The sequence below is a fragment of the Arvicanthis niloticus genome, chromosome 10 (assembly GCF_011762505.2).
Source record: "Arvicanthis niloticus isolate mArvNil1 chromosome 10, mArvNil1.pat.X, whole genome shotgun sequence".
NCBI classification, from domain to species: domain Eukaryota; kingdom Metazoa; phylum Chordata; class Mammalia; order Rodentia; family Muridae; genus Arvicanthis; species Arvicanthis niloticus.
The window spans coordinates 61,840,891-61,867,674 of record NC_047667.1 but is presented as its reverse complement, the minus strand read 5'-3'; the positions used below and the strand labels follow the sequence as shown (position 1 = coordinate 61,867,674).

Below are 26,784 nucleotides of genomic sequence, written 5' to 3'. Positions count from 1 at the left end.
TATCTATCCATCCATCTATCTATCTGTCATTTATCTATCTACCACCTGTCTGCCATCTATCATCTATCTATACCTATATCATCTATATCTATCTATCTATCTATCTATCTATCTATCTATCTATCTACTATCTATCTATCTATTATCTATCTACCTACCTACCTATCTTTTGTCTGCCATTTATCATCTATCTATACCTATATCATCTATAGTTATATATTTCTATATCTATCCAGATCTATATCTTTATCTGTATCTTATATTTGCACATGAAGTGGTCACAATGCCTTCAGTGGCTGGAAGAGGATGTCAGATTATAAGCCACTGTGTGGTGCCGAGAATAGACTCTAGGCCCTCTGAAAGAACAAACAATACTCTTATCCACGGAGCCATCTCTCCAGCCCCAATATCTTAATTATAGAATTTTGGGGATTGAGACAGGATCATCCATCTGTAGCCTCTTTTGTGATGGTCATACAATACACTTGGAATGTTCCTCAGACTTCTAGGAGTCAAGTTTCTTATTCCTGTGTTATTTCCGGTGGATTAAAGTCTTTAAAAAATCTCTACACACATTCTAAAATTGTATCAATCTCAATTAATATAAGTCATTTTGGCAAAAGCTTAATAAAAATTTTGAATAGCAAGAACTTGACATTGACAAGGTAAGTGGAATTATTGAAGTTGCTCTGAGAAAGAAGAGGGCTAAAAATTAACACACACACACACACACACACACACACACACAATAATAGCCCTTCATACTTTTAAGTACTATAAATAGATTGTACTTAAAGTTCTGAGTACAACATTATGCTAGTTGGTATTAGTTGAAACTTTATACAATCTATAATCACCTGATTAGAGACTTAATCAGTGACTATCTAGAGCCGATTGCCTTTTGGGTCACATATGTAGAGGGATACCCTTGTTTAAAGTCATTGATATTTGATGTGGGAAGACATAACCCATTGTGGGCAGCACCATTCCCTGGATTTGAGTTCTTGGCTATGGAGAAGGAGAGTGGAGAAGGTAAGCTGAATAGTAAGGTAAGCAGGTATGGACTCTGTCTCTCTGCTCTTGACTGTGGATATAACCAACAGCTTTAAGTTCCTGCCCAGCTTCCCTATAGTGATGGACTATAACACAGAACTGCAAGCTAAACACACCCTTTGTTCTTACAGTTGTGCTGCTGGGGTGTTGTCACAGCAACAGAAACAACACTAGGATAATGTATATTTCCACTTCTTGTGAAACTCACCAAGCCTTTTCTGGAGGATGGTATGACTTTGTGGAAGCCCACCCACAAACAGTCCTGTGTAGCCTCCTGCCATGGAGCTTCCATTCAGAGAAGTCGAGGAGCCTGTGGGAAAGGAGATGAGAATTATAGCTTCCTTGGGGGTTTCTTCAGAGTGAAACTCCTCACAGATCTTTGGTACGTAGATCTCCTGCATCTGTCTTACCTCCTTGTCTATTAGGTCCCAGATAGGCAGCTGCTGTAAGGCTGAATCTCATCAGCAGATCCTCCATGTTTGCTACTGAACTGGCCTCCTGGTCAGACCCTAACATGTAACATAAAGTGTTCTGATATCCCTAGGGCCTCTTGCCCACCATTTCCTTCATCTGAGCCTGGTGTCCACTGTTTTGTTTTGACCCAAAACATACATATTTCTTTCAAACATAGTTCTCATGGTTCCTTTCTTTCTCCCCTCATTTCTATGCTCAAATGTTATAAGAAAGTCCTTGCCCAATTGTCCTGAGTCAAATTTAACACTCATCCCGATGCACAGACCTTTTATGCCAATCAGCTATGAATCTCTAGGGTCTTGGCTAGTGGCTGTAAGAAGCTGTTCCCAGAATGCTCCTCAGCATCCTTAGAGGGAAAATAAGGCTGAGTTTCCCATTGAGTTAATGTCTTATCAACACAGATAACGACTGCCTGTCCCGCGTTTACATTCCCATAACTTCTTATGACTTCATGCTTTTATTGATTATCTCCTGCCACCACCTCCTGCCACACCACAACCTTGCTACCTAAGCACCTAGAACAGTAGTGGAATATAGTGGGATCTCATTAAAAATTGATTATAGCTTAATTGAATCCATGAAAACTTGTATCATTGGATGAAAATGGAAGACAGAGCCAGCTGGGAAGAAAAGTAAAGTCAGATGCCAACACAGGGTATGTGGGTACTACAGAAACTGCAGAAACTGAGAGGAGGAGTTAGTAACATTTCTGAGCCTTTTGTTTGTTTGTTTGTTTGTTTTGTTTTGTTTTGTTTGTTTTGTTGTTGTTGTTGTTTTCTTCACATCTCTGTGCATAGATCTCAGTTTCCTTGCTTGCCTTCTGGAGGCAAAAGGGAACATCGATCAGGCAATCAAGAGCCCCTGCATGGTGTGAAGAATGCGCAAAATATACAATGTCTGATGGTGACTTCATTTCCATCTTGGCTTTACTAGAGTCCTAGAGTCCTACCTGGACAAGGAGCTGATGGCCAGAGTTTACCAGTGGGAAAGCCAAGACCAACTAAGAGACAGATCTCACGGGGACTAGTGTGAAACTGAATGAAGAAATCAATGTGAAATTCATACATGCAGAGACATGCGTGCGCGCACACGTTCACGCGTGCACACACACAAAGACACATGCGCAAGCACACACACACACACACACACACACACACACACACACACACACACACGCATGCACAGCTCTTACCTGTGTACTGCCCATCAAGAGTGATTTGTCCAAAAGCTTGATGTCTGATTGCTATGATTTCATGCCACTGTCCGTCACTGTATCTTTGATTATGATCATCAGTTGTGGTAACCTCCACTAGTGATCCCTTAAGAGAATGAATGAATGAATGAATGAGTGCTCACATTCAGATGTCTCTGACACCATATGTATGTTTTAAACCAGTTCTCAGATCTCAGCATTATGAAGCACTCTTCCAGATACTTGACACACAAGTTGGCATCTACTAATCCCCCACAACCATGCTGTGGTGTATGTCTAAAAACCATGGTGACCAAATATGAACAGAAGGCTCCAGACAAGACTCTCTATGTTGGGTACCTATACCCATATTTTATTGTCCATGGAAAATTGTAAAGAGGAAGAGAAGAATTTAAAACTGAAGAAAGCTGTGAAAGTTTATTCTAAGGATAAACAAGCATCAGGAAAATTCACTGCTCTTCATGAAAAATTTTATAATGTGCACTGAAAGAGGGGACAGGCATATTAAAGTGAGTATTTATTGAACTTAGGTGGGGAGTTCAGGTTGGTATTCAGTACTTTGTAGTCTAAAATCTATAACATTTATAGCTCTGGTATGGTCACAATAACACAGTGAAAAATGAGTTCTTGAGTATGATGACAGTGAATGGCAGAAACAAAGAGGAAAGATTAACAAAGTAGGCAAAGACAAAGAAGTAGAGAAGAGAGAGAACAGAAAGACTAGCACAGGAAAGCCATATGCAAATCAGAGTCCATGTAAGAAATTCTATCCTACTTAGCCAACATTTACTGTAGTGACTAAGAAAACAGAGCCCTCCAAACCTAAGGAAGATAAATTTAATTTTAAGGTTGATTTACCCAAGAAAAATCAAATACAAAGTTGTTGCAAGTTCTTAGATACTACAAGCAAGATTGGTTTAAATAGCACACATTCTTAGAGGTAATCTTGAAATGGGACTGAAGAGCTCAGGTTAAGAGCTTAACCAGCTGCTTTTGCAGAGGACCTGGGTTTGATTTTCAGCATGCACATGGCATTTGGCAACCATCTGTAACTCCAGTTCTATGGGATTCTGCACCCTCTTCCGGCCTCTTCAGTTACTGCACACACACTGCATACAGACTCATGCAGGCAAACACTGATACTTATAAAATACAAATAATATTTTAAATTACCTAGAATGTTCCATCAAATGCTAACAATTTTAGTCAATTGTTTTTCCTAAGAGAAAAAGCTAGTAATTCTCTCATGTAATAGATTTACATGGCCAGGCACAAGGCATTATCTATAGTTTCTTACATAAAATATTTCTGTTTATATTTCCCTAAAGATAAGCTATGCCCATTCTATATATTTAATTAACCCTTGCTAAGTGTCATGGTATACTTGGCAACACACATGATATAGAGAAATTTACGTTACTAATATTAAAAAAAAACACAACAAAACAAAAACAATAGTAACAAAACAACCGAAAGAAGCTTTCAGTTTCCCACCAGTACAAGTAGTTCCTTCTTACATGGACAATAACCCAACTTATGCAGGCAACCTGAGCAGCAAGGCACATGACCATTCCCAAAGTTCTCTCTAATCCTAGACTCTTTTCCTTTCTCAGTTTTTTTTCTACCTGTTCTTTTATTTTCTTCAACTCTATTTCAACATTTTAATATTTTACAAACACACATTTCATTATCGTAGTTTAATAATTAAAACCAGAACTGGTGTCGTGCCCAATTAATGTGCCCTGGTACTATGCCCATTAGTTTTTCCATTAGTGAATTCAACAATACTAATGGGATTACTAGCATGGGATGCTAATTGGGTGTGACATAAGAAACTGGCTTACTTCTGAGCATACCCTTGCTAATGATGAAATTAATGAGCATTTTATTAAACGCTGTCTCATCAAAGTGTACTTAGTTAGCGTTAAAATTGTTACAAACGGTTCTGCATTTTAAAGATCAGGTGTCTGAGGCAGAGGCTCTGCACATTTTGTTTGGCAATAATCTGAAGCAAGGGAGATTTCTCGGCATCAGAAATCATATTGATTAGTTGCAGATCCACTGAGGCATCCTGCAGCAGAAAGTGCCAAACTTGCTTCAGATCTTAGAGGAACTTTGCATAGCATTCGTTGATGAGGATGCCAACATCCCCGTAATAATAATTCTACAATTGGATCTGGTGTTACACATGGAAAACCTCGGGCATAGCAATTACAGTCTGGTCAGAGTCATTTTAAAGTTTGATTTTCAAGGGTTCCTTGTCTGTGAAGATATAATGTTCTGTGTATTTCCTGTGAACACCACTGAGTGCAGAATACCTAAGGGACAAATTAGGTTAAAGTTGGGCAGTGAAATATCACCTCATCAAAAGTCTCTGCTTAGAAGTAGACAAAGGACTAGAACATTGTAACTTTTAGAGATTCAGTGAAACTCTAGAAATTAGGGTTGCAATTCATTTCTCATTTTGCTCTCTTTTTAAGCTTTATTTTTATTGTTTAAAGTCTCTCTCTCTTTCTCTCTCTGTGTGTGCGTGTGTGTGTGCATGTGCACGTGCATGTGTGAGTGCGTGTGTGTGTGTGTGTGTGTGTGTGTGTGTGTGTGTGTGTAATCGCAGCTGTCTGCATAGGCCACGTTTCTCTGGAACTGGAGTTTACTCTGGTTGTGAGTTACCAGATGCTGGTGTTGGGGATAGAACTTGGGTCCTCTGTAAGAGCAGTGTTTGTTCTTAACTGGTGAACCCTCTCTCCCATCCCTCGCTTTTATCTCTTAACAATTAATCCCAGCATTCAGTTCCTGAGATACCCATTTCCAGTTTTAACTATCACTAAGAATCTCTTTTCTTCTCTCTACATATTTACTTATTTACTCAATGGGACATAGTGGATACACAGAAGAGGAGCTTGGTGAGTGTTAGATGTACGGCTTCCCTCTGTGCAGGATTTGCGGCTACTCAAGCAATTCAGCTTTCAGGGTTATTAAAACACTTCAAACTTGAAACATTTGAGAGAACGTGAAGTTATGTTGAAATCACATTGTAGTCAGTGACTTTAAAATTCCTGGAGAATGTCCTTTTCCAAATTCAAAATTAACTTTCTGTGAATGGATTCAGGAAGAATCAGTTTAAGGGTCTCCATCACAGTCTATTATGAGACAAGTTACCACATCTAGTAAACAAAGTAAAATCACTAAGTACTAACGTGTTACCACAGGATCATTAAAAGTCAGAAATTTCATCTCAGAGAACGAATGATCTGATTTAACTATGGTACAGTTTTAGTCACAATGATCTAACATTTAACCAGATAACCTGTCAGAGGGGTTTTGCCCGCATCTACATTTTCTAAGGATTGAGCTGGGGATAAAGCACTGACAGTCCAATAAGAAAAACACATTAAGCATATAATTACCATTGTGGTGGGAACAATATAGAGTTCACTAGGCAACCTTGTCTTAATTTACAGAGAAAAGGAAAATAATGACTTAGAGTGACGCTCAATGTACTTAAAACACACGTAATTATAATGTCAATATCAGGTGCATAAAACAAATGCATCTACTTCTTTAAATGTGAGTGGCCTCTCACTTCACATACGAATCTCTCTTCAGTTTCTTATCCCAAAGTAAGAACAAACAGGTAGAGGCTGCTCAGATTTTTCTCTATTTGGCAGTTTCAACTTGTCTAAAAATAAGCATGGTCTTCATTATGCAGTTGGCGGACATGTCCAGTTAACCTGCATTAGCTCTGAATTCCTTAGGGGTGGGTGAGGGGACAGCCCCTGCTGGCTGGTGCTCACTGTCTTATGGATTGCCTCCTGGCCCCGGAGCACTTAGTATAATATATCTGATTACATCTTCTCAAATACACCCGAGGCAAGCCCGCTCAACCAATTCCTTACTTTTTCAAAAGTAAGTGAATTGTCAGTGTGCTGAAAACAGACAGCTTTTGCCTAGCGTGTGGACCGATTATTATTCTAGACAGAAATGTGCTTACCCAGCATCGCCGAGCCCTCCTTTCTCCACCCGGCTTCTTACTTTTACTAGCATGGTTTTCATAGTTGGCCAGTATCTGCCAACTCAGTAGACACTTAGGATGAAGCTGTATGGGGCAGGGGTGGAAGGGCTGGGAAGGTGCCAGCAGGGTCACCTGGGATAAGAGAAGGTCAAGAGTGCAGAAGGTATGAGAAGTGTTCTCTGCCACTGTGACTTGAACCAGTCTGTCTACCTGATGGGATTTCAGAGAGCTTCCTGGTAGCACTGTCAGGATCATGACACTCATGTGGCTGAGTGAGGAGTAGCATTGTTTGGTCCCTTCATCCCCTGCAGTCTTCAAGGACTCCAGAGTTTTGAAAAAGAGCTGGACTCACATCTAAAAAGATGGGGTATTAACATTCAGATCTGGAATCACACAGTTTTCATTCTCCAAATGCTTTGTCTCAGATGTTTAAGGATGTAGGTGTGTCCTTGCATGCATTTATTATAAAACACCTAGTCTGGGAAGGCCATTTGTAGTTCCTGGGACTGTGAGTTTTAACTTATTCATGTTTGTGTCACAGAGCCTAATCCCAGAGTCTGATTCAAGTTTTCTTTTTTCTAAATTGTGTGTGTGTGCATATGCTTCTGCCAGTATGTGTGTGTGTATGTGCATACATGTGTTGCATACATGTGCTTGTGTGAGTATACACACATGTGTATGCAAGTGCATGTGTGGATGCCATAGGTCAAAGTACAGTATCTTCCTCCTCAATTACTCAACTCCCATCTTCTATTTTGAGACAGGGTCTCTCACTGAAGTTGGAGTGCAGAGATTCTGCTAGGCTGGCTCACCAGTGCACTTCTCGGAGCCACCTGTCTCCCCAGTGGCTCCCACCACACTAGCTTTTTATGTGAACGCTGGGGATCCAAGCTCAGGCCCTGAATTTGCACAGCAAGTTCTTTAACTCACTAAACCATCCTCTGCCCTGTTTGTTCTTAACCAAGTTGTACAGAGAAACAAACAAAACTGCACTCAACACTGCTTCTGTCCCGTGGTCTAAAACGGTTGGTCTAACTTAGGATGCCAGTGGCATTTGACTAAAGTGGTGGCTTTGAGGATGAACTGCCATCCCTAAAGAGAGCCTCTCTGCCCTCTGGGGTAAGTGCTGAAATGGCCAAAGCTTTGTCCCATCTGGCTTCTCAGATATCCCCAGACCGGAAAGTGTGGGGCAGAGCAGGCTTCCACTCCGTGCTGGATTCTTCTTCCTGCTTCTGCTGCTCGTTTTCATGGCTTTCCTCCAATTTCTGTGGATTTTTACAATTTGGCATTTGGTTTCTTCGTCCAGCATGTTTAACCTGTGTATTTTCTGAAAACTTTTACTTAATGGTCATTTTTTATCTTATGAAATACTGGCATCAGAATGATGGAGTTCCCAATCTTCTCCTATGATAAGCAGGCACATTAAAAATCTTTCTATTCAGTCTTCTAGTCCCTGGCAGCTAAGTTTATTTGCTGATTTTTTTTCTTTTTGTTTTGCTATGGTCTTTATTTCCTCCCTGCTTTAATTCTCTTCCATATCCAAGATGGTCTCTGCCTGTAAACGCCATCCCTGCTTCAGTACTCAGTGGACAGTTGGGGTTAAGATAATGTGGTGAGGTTTAACATTTATCCTGGCTTCTCTTTGGGGTATTTCAGATGCTTTTCACCTTCAATTCATGTGCTTTACTGACAGTCTTCTTCCATACAGTACCGAGGCCATCATTTGTCCTAAGTTTCTGAATATTCAGAAGCATCCTTGTTTGTTGATGAAGAGAAGCGCTGGAGGAATGTTAAACCATCCTGGGTACAGATGGATGCTTGCATCATCTTTTCTTTTGAGAGGCAGAGTCTCATAAAACCTTTGCTGACTTTGAACTCTTGGCAGTTCTCCTGCTTCAGTCTCACCCCAAGTTGCAGGAGTGTCTCCCTGGCTTTAGACTTAGGCTGCATGGTTTTAAAATCTGCCACTTAGTAAGTAAGTGACATTGGGGGAAATAGACTTGTGGCTCAGAATGCTCACCTGGGAAATGGGATGTAAGAGCTCTCACCTCATCCATATGTCCATGAGAGGGTTCGGACATGCAGAACTCTGGGTAGAGAAACTGTGTGCCTGGCATGGGGCTCACCTCCTGAATCCTCACTAGGATGCACTGGAGGTTTTTAAATAAATTTATAAAAGGCTCTTTATCAACACAGACATTTTAAATGTTACATTACTTTTTATCTTATCCCCCCTTTTCTTCTTGTTCTAGAACTTTCTCCAACTTTATGTTTTACCAATGTAAGCTTCAAAAATATCTCCTCTCTAATTAATCTCCTTAAAGTGTTCGAAGGAAAAAAAAATCATGTTTTCAGCTCTGTAATTGAACCAACTTTAGTGTGCGGATTTCTGTCTGCAGCAACCATCTGCCTTGCCTCCCCTGGCAGCTGCAGCTTCTCTATCTCTCTAACTATTGGGGCTGCTGGTGATGCTATTTATCTGCTTAGTCTCTATCGGCATCCAATAAGAAGCTGCAGTTTTAGCAGGGGTGGGGCATCCAGTGGTCCTTGTCACAAAGGTCATCTCATTCCCAAGCTCAGGACCTATCAGGCCACTTGGAAGACAGCATGAAGCAACCTTTACTGGCATGTCTTCTGTTCTCAGCTTCACTAAGCAGAAAAGTCCCACCTGCATGTTGAGCCTGGCATGATCCTCAGACATACTTGATCCAAAAAGGTGCTGCTGGCTACCTCTCACCTTGGTCACTGGGTGTCGAAGCCTGGGTTCTTCCCACAAGGTCATGCGTTGTCTATGTCCTGGTACTTCCTGAAAACTCACAGGGTGTCTGAACTCCAGTTCTCCCTGGAAGTTCATTGAGTGTTCATGCTTGAGTTCTTCCCCCACCCCCTGGTCACCAGGTTTCCAGGTTATAAGAGTCTGAGGTCCTCCCCCACAGCTCTTAGTCCAGGTATACCTTGGGCACAGTGTGGGGAAGTCCCCACCAGTTTTGATAATAGCAAATAAAATATTTAGAAGTATTGTTCATGACTTCAGTCACAGGTTTTAGAGGGAAGACGTAAACGAACAGAGTGCAAACAGTCTTCTTCCTCGCTAAATCACTCATAGGCCGGCTATGCTGCCTACTGTCTAATGGCCACTAGAACTTCCTGAGGAGACTAAGCACTCTGACCAAAGCTTCTATTTTATGCTCATGTGATCTCAAACAGCTCTTTCTAAATAGTCACAGAATATTTTAAATTAATCACTTCATTACATACTTTCTACATTGTTTCCCAGGGCTATGGCCATATTAAACCTTAAAACTGTCCACATCTGAAACATGAAATTAAACAGTACTTAAATACCACTTACATATTTGCTAGTTAAGCAGTTAACTACTGAAGTCAAATAGGAAAGGGTGAAAGAAAGGGAAGAGAGAAGAACACAGGCCTGAGAGAAAACAAAGTCATCATTTATTTTCCAAAGAAAAAAGAAAATCTGTTCAGATTTATTCTAAATAATTTGTTGATTTATTTTTTTGTGTGTCAAGGTCTCACCCTGTAGCCCAGGCTGGCTTGGAATTCACTACACACCAAAGGCTGGCCTCCCACCCGCACTAGTCTTCGACCCTAGCCTCTTGAAGGACAGGATCCCAGCCACACACCAGTGCATCTATACATTTTGAGCCATCATAAGGTAGCGTACTAATTTAAGCATGTAGCTTCCTAGAATAGATGCCGTTGGGAGAGAGAGCCCTGCTATTTGGATTGTGGGCAGCCATTTCTCTTTTTGTAATTTTCATTTTCCTCATTGGGAGGATGTAGCTCTGTGGCTCCCAACCTGTAGGTTGTGACCCCTTGGCATCATGTATCAGATATTTACATTCTGATCCATAACAGTGGCAAAATTACAATTGGGAGGCAGCAACAAAATAATTTTATGGTTGGAGTCACCACAGCATGAAGAGCTGTATGAAGAAAGTTGAGACACTCTGCTGTAGATAAGGCAGAATGCCTTCTGGAAACTCTGGGAGTCTCAGATGAGGATTTTCTATGAGCATTTGTGCACTTACCTTAGTACCTGGCAATCACCTGACATTCTCAAAAATGCCAACCATCATGGCTAGTCATTTACCTGGGGATTGTAAAGAAAGTAGGGACGGCCATTCTTCAATTGAAGGGCAAAATACTCTTCCTGGTTGTGAGGGGACAGTGCCAGGAAGATCAGCCCTTCAGGCACCCTCGTCCGGAAACTGGCCTTGACACCTGGAGATGCAAATGGCACCCGTTAGTCAGGGCTGTCATTTTGTTGACTCTTTCTGATAAATGTACATTTACTTTCATTATTATTTATGATGTAGTGAATACAGTCAGGAAATTATATACAGCAATGTGTTGAGATGGCCCTAGTCAATGGGTTTAAATATATCCCTGTTAAAGGCTAGGTAGAACTTGGAAGTTACGTTACCTGTTATGTTTAATCCTGTTAATCAATATAAAATGAAGTTTAAATGTGTCCAAAAATTGTCTGCCTGAAAAGTCATGCTGTCAACCTCTCAACTAAATACCTAATTGTTATCAGTTTGAAAATATTATCAGAGTGTCCTAAAATTATATGAGTTATTGACATAAATGAAAAAAAATCCCAAGGACATTGTTTAAATACTATGAAAATGGAAGGATAAATTTAACAATAGATGCCAAAACAAAAAGCTATGGATGAACTGGCCTGTTGATGCTAAGTGATCGTGTCAGCTGATGGTGGGGGTCTTTAGACTCTCCAGACCACACACACACCAGACAGTTCTCTTTTCTCAGAAACTAATCTGCAATATTCCTCTCATGTGCACTGCTAGGACCCAGCTTCAGTCTTGGGCTCCCACCTACACAGCACATATGTGGAGACCTTCCTGTGTAGAGGGTGTTTCACTTAAGGTGTTGGAACTAGCAGTGACATCTAACTGTCACAGTTGGCTCCAGTACATCCCATTAGAAATATAAAATTAGCAGAGGAAGAATAAAGAGATCAACAGCATACCTGAAAATCAAACAGAAGCTAAAACACAATCATAAATAATGAATGAATTATGATTTGAGCAATAATACACAATAGACCAAGGTTATAAACACTTGAAAAAAAATCTCCCTTTAGACTGGGCTAATAACTGAAGAACCTACATGGGGTGGGTTAGTTTCATTCTGTTGCTGTGACAAACACTGAACACCATGGCCAAAAGTAATTTAGAGGAGGGCATTTGTTTGAATTTACAGGTTTTAATCCATCACCGAGGGAAGTGAAAGTAGGAACTGGAGCAGAAGCAGTGGCTTAGAGCAGAAATAATGAAGGATCTTACTGCTTGCAGGCTTACCCTAGGCTCTTTAGTGATTAGCGTTCTTATATACGTTCTTATATAGCCCAGGACCACCTACCTGCCCAGGGATTGGTGCCACCCACAGTGAGCGGGGTCCTCTGACATCTATGAACCCTCAAAGTAATCTTGTCTCCCATCTCTAGACTGGTCCACTGGCCAGTCTAATCTGGTAAATCTATCATACATACTCTAGGCTGTGTCAAGCTGACCCGGACTGATTTGCTTCAGCCATCATGTCTGGTCCACCTTCCTATTCTAGTCGTTAACATAGTGCACAGGTGTATATCATAACTACATTGAGATTTTAGGTGAGGAGAAGGGAGATGAGAGGCTCAGCCTGACCAGCAGTTTTTGATCTTCTCTTTCCTCTCAAATACTATGGGCAAAAAATTCAAGCTCAATAGCTCAAGGGCACCGAATAAAAATAGCTGTAATTCAAAAAAGGAAGGCTGCACTGGCTCTTTCCTAATGGGCAGAATGGCAGCTTTGCACCAGGAGACAATAGAAGCCAGGGTGTGAGGGAGGGAAGAGAGAAACAGTCATTCAATCTCAGGACACTATTGTTGACTGAAACTTGAGAAATTTGATGAAAGAGAAAATACCCAAGGATTATGGGAATATTTGAATAGTTAAGATGCACTTGGGAATATTTTAATTATTATATGCCATTCAATGAGTGTATAAATGCACATGTTTCCCCCAAAACAATAAATGTGCAAGCCTTCTAAGAGAAAGAAATGTGTTTTAGACCAACAAGTATGTAAGTCTGTATAGAGAGGTAAGATTTTCACATGAAGGGAAGATGTAATGCAAGGAAGGCATCTTGATGTGACATCATCAGCTACATCTCTCTCAATTGTGACATCTTTTTTCTCCATGTTACCAAGATAAACAGAAAATGATTTTCTTTCTCCTAGACTCTAGGCAGAAACTGAAAACTTACAATTCTACTGGAGCATGGTCTCAGCAGATTACTATGGCTCTGCAGATAGACAAATCCAGGCATTTGAGCCAAATGCTTACTTTGTATAATCAATTATTTAAATGAGCTAAACTCACAAATAAATATATGTAAATATAAACATAATAACAGTTTGATGGATGTGTGAAATAAAGAAAACATTATTGAATTTACAATGAGATAGAATGGTTAAATGCACAATTATTCAGGATAATTAACACCCTCTTTTCCCCAGTGGAAGTCACTTATTTACAAATTCCCAAGAGCTGACTTAGACTCAGCCATGTGACTTTCATTGGCCAAAGGAATGAATGCAGATATGAAATCCCTGGTGAGGGCAGAGGGTTTGATTACAATTGTGTTGCAGAACATCTCCTCCCCACCCCCACCCCTGCCCTCTGCCTCATAAATGGGTTTCTAACTCTGGTCCAAGAGGAAGGAAACTTGTGGATCACCACCAAACAAGCAACCCAACAGCTAAGACAACTAACTGTGTGAAGCTACCGTACTGACTCAAACAGGCAGCAGAGTGAAGAGTGGCTTTCCACTTTATAAAATGGAGATCTACGCTGTTTCAAGGCAAGAAATGAGCTAGATTTCAATATCAGCATCTAGAGAAGAGAAATGATAGGGTGCTTGTGTTGTCTCTAAATTTACACATTTATTTGGGAAATACATTTAAGGAACCAGATTTCAGTGGCCACTGCTCTAGGCTAGTGGGACAAGTGTCAGCAAATATGCCCAGTGATTAGGTATACACAGATATATTTGATTGTATATATAATATATTGATACATTGATTATCAATATATTATATATCATATATATACTACAACAAACAAGAAAATATATGAAATAAAACACAGCATCATAAGAGTATACAAATGTCAAATTCATAAACAAGTAGATGGAGTGTAAATTCTAGCTGTAATGAGGGCTAACAGTTCACTTATCTGTGGATACAAGGACAGGTGTTGAGAATGCAGTTGAGAATTACAATGACAACAGTGGGTTCTCCTCAAGGGTCCATGACCTCACCAACCACAAGTATCGGCTAACACGTTGTGCAAAGCACAGTCAGCATAAAGAGAATATCTACAAGGCCCAATTTGTACAAATCCAAAGTCAGGCAAAGTGACAGCTATGATTTGAGAAGTCGGAAATTGAGAGTTTTCTGGGATTTGTGGAGGACCTGAGCCTCAGCTTCTGGAGGCCAAGCACACATCTTTTTTATTTGAGTACTGAATGTCAAGGGCTGTTGTGCTGAAACAATCTATACCACACTCATTTCCTGCTTTTCTATATACTACAATAGAAAATCCAACCAACACCAAATGCTGAATCGTTTTGTACGTTTAAATCCCACAGCAGCTGCAGAAACAGAAAGTTACACATTCGCATGCACATTTTGGTTTGAATGTGTATTGTTCCCCCACTCTGCAAATGGATTATTTCAGAACGCGATAATTCAGTGTCGCTTTTGTCTAATTTTTATATTATCAGTGATGACAAAAATTCAAATGCATTAGCCATTTATATGGACTTTTTAAAAAAATTGTATATGAATTTCTTTGCCCAGTTTCAAAATCTCTCTATGAGTAGTTCTGCACACTATGTAAGAGCCTGTTAGATGTGTGTGTTATCACGTGCTGCAAAGTACTCTCCCCTTTGTCCTCTCGCCCAGCTGGTTTCCTTTTTGTTTTTTGTGCCTCCAACATTCACATACACACACATTCATACTAACACAGCACCTCCATACATTCACACTCACATAACATACATGTGCACTTATACTTATATAGCACACACATGTACATCCGTATTCATACTCACTTACACAGTGCATAAACACACACAGCACACAGCACACATCATACATATACATCATATACATATACATATACACATGTATGTATACACACACACACACACACACACACACACACACACACACACATATAAAACAAAGTATTGCTAGAGTCATCCCACCAAAAGATAATTCCAGTCCTACCCCTGCCTTCTCCCGATGGCCCAGGCTCCTTGCCTTACTCAATAGGTTACTTTGTGTACACTTCCTGTTAAATATCCTTTCTTTCTCCAGTCTGTCTGGCACATGGAATTGTAATTGTTATTTTTTCAGAGGCATGCAGTTTACCATCTCACACTTCACTCTGTTTTTTCATACACCATGTTCCCCCTGCCTGCTCTAACCACTATGATTCCTGCTCTCTACCTTCCTGACTCTTCTAACCACTGTCATCCTGGTCCTCTGGCTTCCCCTTCTCCATCTCTGGCCAAGGCTTTGCCTTTATCATTCATTACTTCATCTCCACATTATCACCCCTTAAAAGGTAACCACCAATTCATTTCTTAGTTCATGACAAGAGACTTCTCAAATCGATTCTCTTCTTTGTCATATTTCATAGTTTTACAACCACTGTCAGCCTCAGCAGTTTGAGTGTTCATAGAAATCTGGGCTTGGCATTTCCAGGAGAGACCAATGAGGATCAGGTAGATTAGGTCATAGAATCTTACTCTGCTCTTTAATTTGCACTTCTAGATTGAATGCTGAATTTGAGTTTCTCTCATACAATGGGTCCCCAATGGGATAAATCTTCACCATATTTTGAGATATATGGTACCTTAGTCAGTGTTCTATTGCTGTGAAGAGAAGCCATGACCACAGCAACTCTTATAAAGGAAGACATTTAATTAGGGATGACCCACAGTTTCACAGGGTTAGTTCAATATTGTCATGGGAGGGAGCATGAAGGCATGGAGGCATGGAGGCATGGAGGCATGGAGGCATGGACGCATGGAGGCATGGAGGTATGGAGGTATGGAGGCATGGAGGCATGGAGGCATGGAGGCATGGAGGCATGGAGGCATGGAGGGAGGCATGGAGGCATGGAGGCATGGAGGCATGGAGGGAGGCATGGAGGCATGGAGGCATGGAGGCATGGAGGCATGGAGGCATGGAGGCATGGAGGCATGGAGGCATGGAGGCATGGAGGCATGGAGGCATGGAGGCATGGAGGCATGGAGGCATGGAGGCATGGAGGCATGGAGGCATGGAGGCATGGAGGCATGGAGGCATGGAGGCATGGAGGCATGGAGGCATGGAGGCATGGAGGCATGGAGGCATGGAGGCAGCCATGGTAACTAAGTGTTCTACAATGGGATCCAAAGTAGGAGAAAGAGAGAGTCACAGGGCCTATCTTGAGTTCCCGAAACCTCAAAGCCGGCCCCCAGTGACACATTTCCTCCAATAAGGGTCACACCTCCTAATCCTCCTAAGTAGTGCCACTTCCTGATGACTAAGCATTCAAGCATAGGAGCCTATGGGGCCACTTCAAAGAGGTTTTTGTTTTGATTTTTAATTTTTAAGTATTCTTTCTATACAAAGAATTTGATCTTCTTGTCTGTTACAGACTATAGCCACTTGACACTTTATTTATTTATTTATTTATTTATTTATTTATTTATTTATTCAGACGGTGTGAGTTTTAGTTAGATTATTGCTCTCCTCTGGCTGTTTTAAAATGTCCCCAGAAAGCATCAGACACTGAAGAAACTTTGTTTTATTTACTTCTGCATCTTTAACACCTTGAAGAGTGGCTGGCACAAAACAGAGTCCTCAAAATATTTGCTAAATAAATGTTTAATCTTGGAAGAAATTCTATTTTTAGCATGCTAATACTTTGTCCCGAGTCAGTCTCTGTGCTTGGATTCTGTTCCACAAATATAGATTTGTAGTAGAAGGGCATTTTTGTCTCATAATATTTCTTATATATGACATTTTGTTCTTCCTCTCAATTCCTCAGTGAACAAGAACTTAACTTCTCAATAAGGATGCTTTGAACTGGATGGTCAAGGCTAGCTAATATAATTTTTTCTCAACTCATTCACTTTTTGAATTAACATAACATTAAAATAGTGTCTGTTTTTCTTTCCATAAACAAAAGCCTGTGTGTTAAAGATCAGATCTTTTCAGTGTGTTACTGCTGAGCCAAATGAAAAATATTTATTTGTGTATGTATTGAAATTATTTTGCTCTCAACATGCTATATAGAATAGGCTTTTGTGATTCTTCCTTTGAGATACATGTGTACTTTCTGGAAGAGTCTGGGAAGTTTTTTCCATGCCTCTTTAAACACTGCATGTTACTTCTGTCTTCTCCAGAACAACAGCAACAGTGAAAATGAGAAACCTGATTTTTTTTGTAGATGACTTGGAGAAAACTGACATAGTTTCTGACCCACTAGGTGGGATGTCAATGACTGACTGCTTTTTGGTTGTTGTTGGTTTTTGTTGTTGTTGTTGTTTTTGGTATTACATAACTGTTTCCACTTTTCTTCCATGTCTGTATCTTAAGTTGCTATTTTGGAAAATTGGGGCATAACAAAACATGAATGTAATGAACTTTAAAGCATTAGAAAAGATATGGTAAAAAGAGAAAGAAAGACCAGTTAGGCATATCTAAAGGACAAGAATCCTTTTAGGTAAAGGGACAAACAAGTACAGGGTATTCCCTGCTGTGACTGTCATCAGTGCAAACGTGATATCAAAAGCGACCAAGAACTCCAGAGCTCTAAAACACCACCAGGAGGCATAAAAAATAGTTCAGATGGATGAGAACAATGCTATCTTAATTATAATTGAAAAACTACAAGTAATGTGATGAAATTTTAGATAAACTTGTATTATAGATGAATCGTTATACAGAGAAAGAGAGAGATTGCTATCCATACATGTTTACGTATCTACTCAAACATTGACATAGGTACATATATCCTAATAAGTAAATATTCATCTACATTTGGATTATATATCAATAGAGAAATGTCTGTATCAATATAAATATGTATCAATTTCTTCCTCTCCAGATTACTTTCCCAAGATTTCTATGTAGTTACTGATAAAAAGTCAAGATTTCATGAGACTTGACTATATAATTTAAAGGATCACGTTCATAATTAGAATGCTTTTGCCAATATATTACAGCTATAGACTTTCAACCAACCTTGCATAGATGATACATATACCCAATTTAAATCATCTTAACAGGCACACATTTGTTATAAGAGAGACTCCACTTTTAAATTGTTTTAGGAACCTATTGTGTCTAAGATTATGGTTGTGGTAATTTAAACATGAGCCCAATGATTGCATTCGTCACTTTTCTCATTGTTGTGATCAAATGCCTGACAAGATACCACTTAAAGAAGGATAGTTCATTTACAGTTTCAAGAACTACATTCCATCGTGGTAGGGAAGGCATGATAACAGGACGGTGGCTGGCCACAGTTAATCCTGAGTCAGAAAGTAGGTTAGAAGTGTGGTGGGATAAAACAAGAAGACCCACCCCAATGACACACTTCTTTCCACAGGGCTCCACTTAGAAAAGGTTCTGCAACCTTTCAAAGTAACTCCACCATTTGGGGACCAAAGCTATGGGGGTGGTTAAACATTAAATTCACAATGCTGTTTAACTCTGTTTAATTTATTCAATTAAATTAACACAATTTAATTGAATAGTGAACTGTAATTTATCCAATATACCTCCTTTTTTTCTGGGACAAGCAACTAACTATCAAGCATACATTTTGGTTCCTTGAAGTATCTGCCTTAATTGTTTATTATTAATATTTTAACAATTGATTCTAGCAAAAGTAGTGTTTACGCTTAGGTTAAAGAAAAATTTTAGCTACTAAAATGTCTTTAAATAAGATAGGAATTTTATTGTTAGTAAAATGTTGAAAACTTTCTGACACATATCATATCTCTAATTTTCTAGCTCAGTGAATATCCATGTTGTACATACACACATAATTATGCAGAATTAAATACATTTTTAAAATAATTTTAAAATGTATACAGGTTCATGCCAAATAAGTGAGAGTTAAAGAATTATTTGCCAACATAATACATATATTAAACATGGAGAAATGTCTCATATTTATGTTATTAAACAAGCATTGTCAAAAATTAATCATATTCCACCAACTTGCAGCTGCAGAATGTAGGCTTAGATTTTTCAAACCCTGCTTTAATAAGGGTTCTTAAATGCTTCAATCTCCCTTCTAGTTTACTGACCAAATGTAGGGGAGAAAAATGGTCAATAGGACAAAGAGGATGTGACCTGTTTAGAAGTAATTCTTTGGGGTGATTCCAATCTTCCTTGTCATGATATCAGCAGTTCAGTCTAAAACATCAATCACAAATAAGTAGTGGCATCTCAGTCCAATCAGCAAAAACCAAACATGAATTAGCAGCACCTAGATTCAGAAGAAACTGTAAAGCCCCACCAAGTTGGCAGGAGTCTGTGGAAGTGGCAGGAAGCCGTCACAAGAAGATCTGTGGTGCATTTTTCTCTATGAAGTTAAGAAAAGTGAAGATCAGTGAAGACCAGCACAGTGTTGCAAGCAAACCAATGCAAGCATGTCTCCAACAAAGAGCAGTGAAGCGTTGCAAGGTGAACCAATGCAAGAGAGTGTGTTAGGTTCTACTTATACTCTTTCCAGACATGAAGTGTCGTCTCAAGTGTCTGACTCAGCAAAACATCCTCTCATAGGACAGTTGTGTCATTGGAAAACATCAATGACACAACTGGATATCCAAAGAAACCAGAAATTTCCACTTCACCAGTACAATGGCTGAGAGACCTATCTATGGAATGATTTCAGTAGCTTTTATGGCTATCCAAAAATTAAAATAAACATGCATTGATGCCAAGCAGCATGAAAACTCACCCTTAGAACCTCCCCATCAAAGCTCCTCTGTGGCCTCATGACAGGATCTCAAGTAGCCAAACCAACGTGAAGTCATTTCTGACTTTTTTGGAGCTAACATCCCAGAAATGGGGTTAAGATGTATAAATTCTTTCTCTAGTCTACTGTCAGCTTTCTATGCACTCAGAAGTTCTTTAGATTGGGACATGGCATTTTGAAGGCAAGGGGATGGTTGATAAGTGATATTGCCATAGTCCAGCCCTGTCAGGATTCAAAACCTGAAGAAGGATGTATAGGATAGGTAGAAGAAGACCAGGAAACAAGAACTGCAGCTCACACACTCTGGCACTGAGATAGCTCAGGGCACCTTTATTTATAATCTGTTTCTTCACAGCTGAAAAGTTTTCATATTCATTTTATCATTTTCTCATGTACAATCTTTTTAAAGAACTTCCTGTATTCAACAATAATGTTCACACTGTACCCAACACATTGGTCCATAATAAAGTGATGGTGGTTGGTGGCAATTGTGGTTACAGTACAGAGAGGTGATATACTATATACACAGGAAATCCTGATTTAATTGTTGGCACTTAGTATCTTCCTATATCCTAATCTGAAGTGGAAACTTAAGGGTTCTTTGGAGATTCAGTTGTGTTGGATGGTGTTTTGCTGGGACAAACATGTGAAGGAGTGTTTTGCTGAGTTAGACAGAGATGAAAAACTAATTTCACTGAAGCACACACAGGAGAGAGGGTGTTCTGCTAAAGCAAGCATGTGAAAGGACACAGGACGAAGAATTCTTTGCTAACAACATGCATGAATTGGTTTGCCTTACACTGAGTAGTTGAACTCCATTTGTCAGGACTCAGGCTGATTGGATGCATGTGCTGAGGCAAGACACGTGCTAAAGCAAGGCATATGGTGGATTTGTGATGTTTGGAGGGTATAAATAGGACTTGATGGAGTGACTGAGCCAGAGCTTGGTTTGCTGGTACAGATGGCTGTACAATGCTTATGGGTCTCTCATCTTTGCTGATCTTTGCTTCCCTGAGAGAGGCAGAGCCGAGAATTTCTCCTGGCCTTCTTCCTGGTTCCTTCTGCTGACCTGTGCTGAGGCTGAGGGCTGGCTGTATCTGCTAGGTCATGCCATAGCTGTTGCTATCCCAACTCTACCGAACTGGACTGCTGGTATATCCATGAGGTGTTTGTGAGTGGATCGAGCTGCCCCTGCCTGCTGACCTGTGAACAACATAGATGGGAGTTGCTTCAAAGAACCTTTCTAAACAGGTTCACTTCCCCAGTATCCTTTCTTTCTCACTAACTTTGGTGGGTGGTGGGCTAAAAGGAAGGTTAAAGCTTTTTTAAGAACCATCATTAAAATAAGGTATGAAAAAATTAAAGATTCACTAATCAGGAGATATAATTCCTCTAATGTCCAGAGCTCTTGGCAAATTAGTCCCCTGCATCAGTTCCTCATCCTTTCTCGGTTCATCTCTGAACCTCCCTATTAAGTCTTAGAACTAACAAACCGCCTGACCTTTCTAACTTTCTGGTAATCATCTAACTTGTTTGGAACAGGTTGCTGGGGAAATTGTTGTCAGAACTAAGTTCCCAATGGGAGAGAACATGCAGATTAGCTGATGAACCCAGACCAGGCCCTTGTGTTGACTCAAGTGCATCATCATTATTAACAAACAGAAGAGTAGTAATCTGTTCTGCGCCCGTGATCCTCAGAGACAAACAAGAATGAATCACAATCTTTTTTCTCATTCTGGGGAAATGTCTGTCACAGACAAAGTGAAAGTAAAGGCTTCCAATAGCAAAGCCAAGAATGCAAATACAAGGCAAAAGCGAACCAAGCATTCCCTCGGGAAAGGCCAGAAGACTGTACATGAATATCCTCATAGGTCCTTGTCCTGTGGGAACCCAGCTCCTCAGGCCCTGCACAAGGAGAAGTGTCTGCATTACACTTACGTACCTTTCCTAATAAAGACTTGACTACCACGTGAAAGAATTCTGATTTTCAGTGTAGACAAAGATAAAACAAATAAGCTGAAGTTCAGGTATATGAGAAATTAAAAGTAGCTCCAACAAAGCATAAACACATCTGGATGTAGAAAGAGCTTCCTGCTGTTCAACATGACCACACATATGACTTCCCATGTACTGTGAAATCATTATCATGCATTCTCTTTCTAACTAGAGGATGGGGAGCTGCCCCTGCTGGTACCCAAAGGCTGGCTACTTCCCATAAAATGACTAGAACTGTGACAATCCCAGCACCATGTTTGTTGGAGGTAACCAGGGACTGGTAAAGCTTGAGGGTCCTCCTGCATGGGGGACCATCCAGGAGGAAAGAGGATTTTAGAAAAAAATGGATTGATGGTACCTATGCTAGAGGACCAAGAGAGATGGATGACTTAACTGAGAAAGGGTTTGTTGCCCATGCATGGGGACTTGAGTTAGGTCCCCAGCATCCATGTGAAAGCCAGGTATGGCAGTGAATGTCTCCAAGTCCAGGGCTGAGGAGTCTGATCAATGACTGAAGCAGCCTAGCGACCCTCAGTCTAGTCAAAACAGGAAGACCCAGGTTCAGAGAGGGGCTCTAGTTTTTAAAAACAGAAAATAAGAAAGAAAAGAGCGTTTATACACACAGGCACAGGTGTATGGCCCCTCATAAACATGCATGCACACATAGAGATATACCCTTGAATGGGAGAGCCAAAGTTTCTTAGTTAAAATGGTCAAATACTAATTGCTTCATTGAATTTATATGTAACGAGAAGCAAAGCATTTGACTTTCCCGTATCTTACCTCCTCCTCCCTAAAAGGGCATAGAGAAGAAATCTTCTCAAACTTAGGTGATCACATGATGTCACCTGTGGAGTTCTATGTGGTCCCTGTAAGTTGTGTACATCTCTGCTGCTTGCATTTATGTTCAGTGTCTGTTAAAGGTCTGTATTGTGGCTCCACAGTCACCCTGCACACAGCACACAGCCCTTAAACAGGTAGTCCTTGAATTTCTGCTCAATTCTAAGAATGAAGTGGATTTCCCTCCAAGTGCTATCTGGGATACTGGAGGACTAGCACTTATTACCTGCTGCTTTACAGGTTAAAACTAGCAAGCACAGAGTTTCTTCTTAGAAGGTCACTCAGGCCCATGTGATATTTCAAGAAAACATTATTTTATTCATGAAATACATGCTGGACATCTCCTCTAAAGAGTTCTCATCATTAATGACACTACTATGCAAATGGAAGGGTAGATATTCTCAGATTATCCTAAAGGTTAACATTTAGAGATATTATTTCTTTTTATTTGGAAGGGCATTTTTAAATGATCATCTCGTTTTTTTATGATCCAGATGAAAACAAATTTATAATCTCCAATCTCTACTGAGAGACCCATCTTATTAGTACTTACTTTGGTTTTGTGATAGTGGTGGTGATGGTGTGTGTGTGTGTGTGTGTGTGTGTGTGTGTGTGTGTGTTTGTGATGGAGATAGGTGGTAGTGGTGTATGTATGTGTGAGTGTGCATGTGTGTGTGTTGAGTGTGTATTTGCCCATGTGTGAGTGTGTGTGTACCTCTGTTTGTGTTTGTATATGAGTGTGTGTGTATTTGGGGTGGAGATGGTGGTGGTATTTGGGATGGAGGTAGGTGGATGATGGTGATGTGATGGGGAGTAGGAGTGTGTGTGTGTGTGTATGTGTGTGTGTGTGTGTGTGTGTGTGTGTGTGTGTGTGTGTGTGTTTGGGATAGAGGTGAGTGGTGGTGGTGTGTGCATGTGTAAAGGTGCCTATGCCTGTGCATGCTTCAGAAGCAGATGAGGATTTCTGATATACTGTTCTACCTCATTCACTGAGAAAGGATCGCTCACTGAACTTATCGTGAGGCCAGCAGCCAGCAATCCCACCAACTAATCTATCTTCTCTGCTCATAGCACTGAGGTTCAAGGAACACACTCAGTCACATTCAGCCTTTCACTGAAGGCTGGGAACTTGACCTCTTAATTGTGCAACAAATGCTCTCACCATTTGATCTGTATCCACAACCCTGGGGAAACCAACCTGTTATGATCCCACCCATGACTACATGGCTCTGCTTACCCCCGCAGCCACTCTTTAAGCCACCTGATCATATTGCAGAAAGGATGCCCAGTTCATCCATGCACAGATATAAAGGACAGTGTGAGACACTCTGTGGCAAATAGATCCTGTTCCGTTCCACTAGCTGGGATGATCTTATATGAATTATCCAAAGAAAGACTATTCATATGAGAAGCTCTCAAAATTCCATAGTGATCACATAGAATCCAGGGATCACTATGTAGCTATTTATTCAACTTGATAATGATCTTACTAAAAAGGCTTCCAGTCAACTAAAACCCCAACAGTTGCTACAAGAGCAGCGAGTGGCATTATCAATGGCACATTTTAATCTGTGTTTCTATGCGTTCCCTTTTAAAAGTAAGTTAAAAGCTGGCACCTTTCTGAAGAATATAGTTGTTCAGCTCTAAGAACATCGGTTGGCTAGTCAAAGATTCCGAAGACCACGCACACAGACCAGTTTTCCCAGACAATGTGGGTTCAGACTATGCTGCCTTAAATCTCTCCTACTTTAACTCCATACATGAAAAGAATACTTGGCTTAGCTGGACTATTCTATACACAGACCTTGGAACAGTCTTACAGAAGTCCTGACATTTCCATTCATTCAGTGAGGTTCTTAAAAATAGCATCTGAGAGCCATAGTGAAGCCACTGGGCCCACAGTCCTGTCACAGGCCTCTAACAATGCCCTCTCTTGGTAGCAACTTATACCTACACACCTTGCCCCATTGTGGTCAGCTTGATATCTGCCTATTGAGATCCCTAGGTTGAGATCCCTAAGTTGAAAAGTGCTTTTCTTCTACATGGTACTAAGCAAGGTCGTTACCAAGCATTAACACCAGGACAGATTTAATTTTCTTCCTTGAGGCTCAGTGGGAACCAGTACTTGATATTTTTAGTGAAAAAAAAAAGTCATGAATATTCTTCCAATGTAGATTTTTAATTAAAAAACAAAACAACACAGATAAATAATGCTCCACTCTTCCATGTACGTTAGATCTGAGGATGGAAATTTAGATTCAGAGATTAGAAATGATTTGACACTTGATACCAAGAATGAGAACTATGTGCTTTAGAGTTGCCGATAGTTTTAATATAAAGCACATTATACTAAATAAGAGGAAAGGCCTTTAGCATGTGGTAATATGTATGAGAAGATCAGAAGAATGGGGCAATCTTTTGTGTTCCACCTTCCAAAACATGGCTGCTTGTTATGGGCTTTTTAAGTTAACATTGAATAATTTTATTAGTGTGTGTGAGTCTGATTATAATGTCATATATAAAACATAAATATCTCCTTCAAAGGTGACTATAATGAGAGGGAGACAGATATAATACATAACTTTTGCATAATTAGGGACAAATTCTTCACACATATGGCTCAACTGATAATATGCATTAGTTTCAAAACAGAATTTTGTTATAGACTGGTCAAAGATTATTATAATTAAAAGGTGTTTTCAGTGTTAGAATAATATTATTTAAAGTTGCTAAAAGGTTAACTAGATTTAGCTAAAAGGTTGAGTGCAAACTCACCTTTAATAATAATAAAAGCATGGATGAATAACCACACAAGTAAAAAAACATATTTATGACCTTAATTTTACAACTAATTGAAAAAAGAAACTCGCCTTGATTCATATGTTTGCTCATTTTTTTCCTTCCTAATTTGATACCTGTTTTTATTTTCTTTTTTTCCCCTCCCTGTAACACTCACCACTGGCAAAACAAACAGGACATTTTAGCTTTAATCTTCTTACTACATAACCCAAATAACTTCAGTCATGTTTGCATTAATGTTGCATTAATCATGTTGTTGCGTATTAATGAGTTTTCAGGCTATGCTAATTACTGTCATAGATTCTGCAGCAGCCCATTAAATATACAAATTACAGAATTAAAGAGCCAGAGCTCTTCATGATTAATCTCTAAATGGAGAAAAACTAATGATGTCTATACAAAGTTTCTCTCTACTTTTGGCTGAGTGAGCCCGATGAACAATCAATTAGACCATGGGGGGAATTTGAAGCTATCTAACTACACAATTCCATGTCAGAGCTTTGTCTCTGCAGTCAGCACTGTTTTGTATTTTATAAGAATTTTACATCTGTGTTGACTGTCCTCAATAGTGGTGGCAATGTTGTTCAACATTAGGCCTAATTTGAATATGACAAGTCTATACTGAAGCCATTCCACAAAGGTTCTGAAGTTCCCAATAGGCTTTGTGCTAAAGCACTTTCATCTCAAGGAAATTGTCACAAAAGGACCTCAAGTAGAACTCTCACAGCAAAAGGCCAGGGTTTTCTTAAGAACAAAACCAGGACATAGAGTTGGCTTCTGTGAAGTCTGTGTTTGTATCACAGTGTAAACTTGTCTTGAGTTGTGGACCAGAACTGGAAACTGAAATGAACCTATCATTTTACCAGGGTAGGTAGGTGGCATGGTAACCTAGCCACAGGCTCAGGGAGCGTGTCATTCTATATCATGTGGTCAAGCTGGTACTTAAAATGTAGCAAGGATTCAAGAGATGGGCACTGCCTACAGAGAGTGGAAGGTGACACTACTGGGTCCCAGAGAGCTGCCCTAAAGTCAAGAGCAATAACAGGTGAGTGTGCTTTGTGTAAGACCATATGTGTCTGCACTTGACCTCGAAAGTCCAAGGGTGAGAAACTAGACAGATGGCTCAACAATTAGAGCACATAGCACTTGGGGTGGCTATTTTTAGTTGTCAGTTTGTCTATATGGAATAAAAGCCAGAGGAGTTTGGTACTCCTGTGAAGGATTTTAAAAGAGAAGACCCAGAGGTCAGGAGATGCTCCCTAAATCTGAACCACATCTTCTGCTGGCAATCTACATAAAAGGCATGAAAGAAGAAA

At 40.0% G+C, this 26,784-nt stretch overlaps 1 protein-coding gene across 1 annotated transcript in view; it reads right to left on the bottom strand.

Moving 5' to 3' along the window:
• The window catches only part of Ush2a (usherin), a 681,657-nt gene that overhangs the window by 409,599 nt on the left and 245,274 nt on the right, over positions 1-26,784 (bottom strand). The window contains exons 22-24 of the mRNA XM_034512972.2: positions 10,867-10,997; positions 2,720-2,846; positions 1,262-1,363 (exon numbers count right to left, since the gene is read on the bottom strand). Coding sequence (XP_034368863.1) covers positions 1,262-1,363; positions 2,720-2,846; positions 10,867-10,997 — 360 coding nt within the window. The remainder of the gene's footprint in view (positions 1-1,261; positions 1,364-2,719; positions 2,847-10,866; positions 10,998-26,784) is intronic.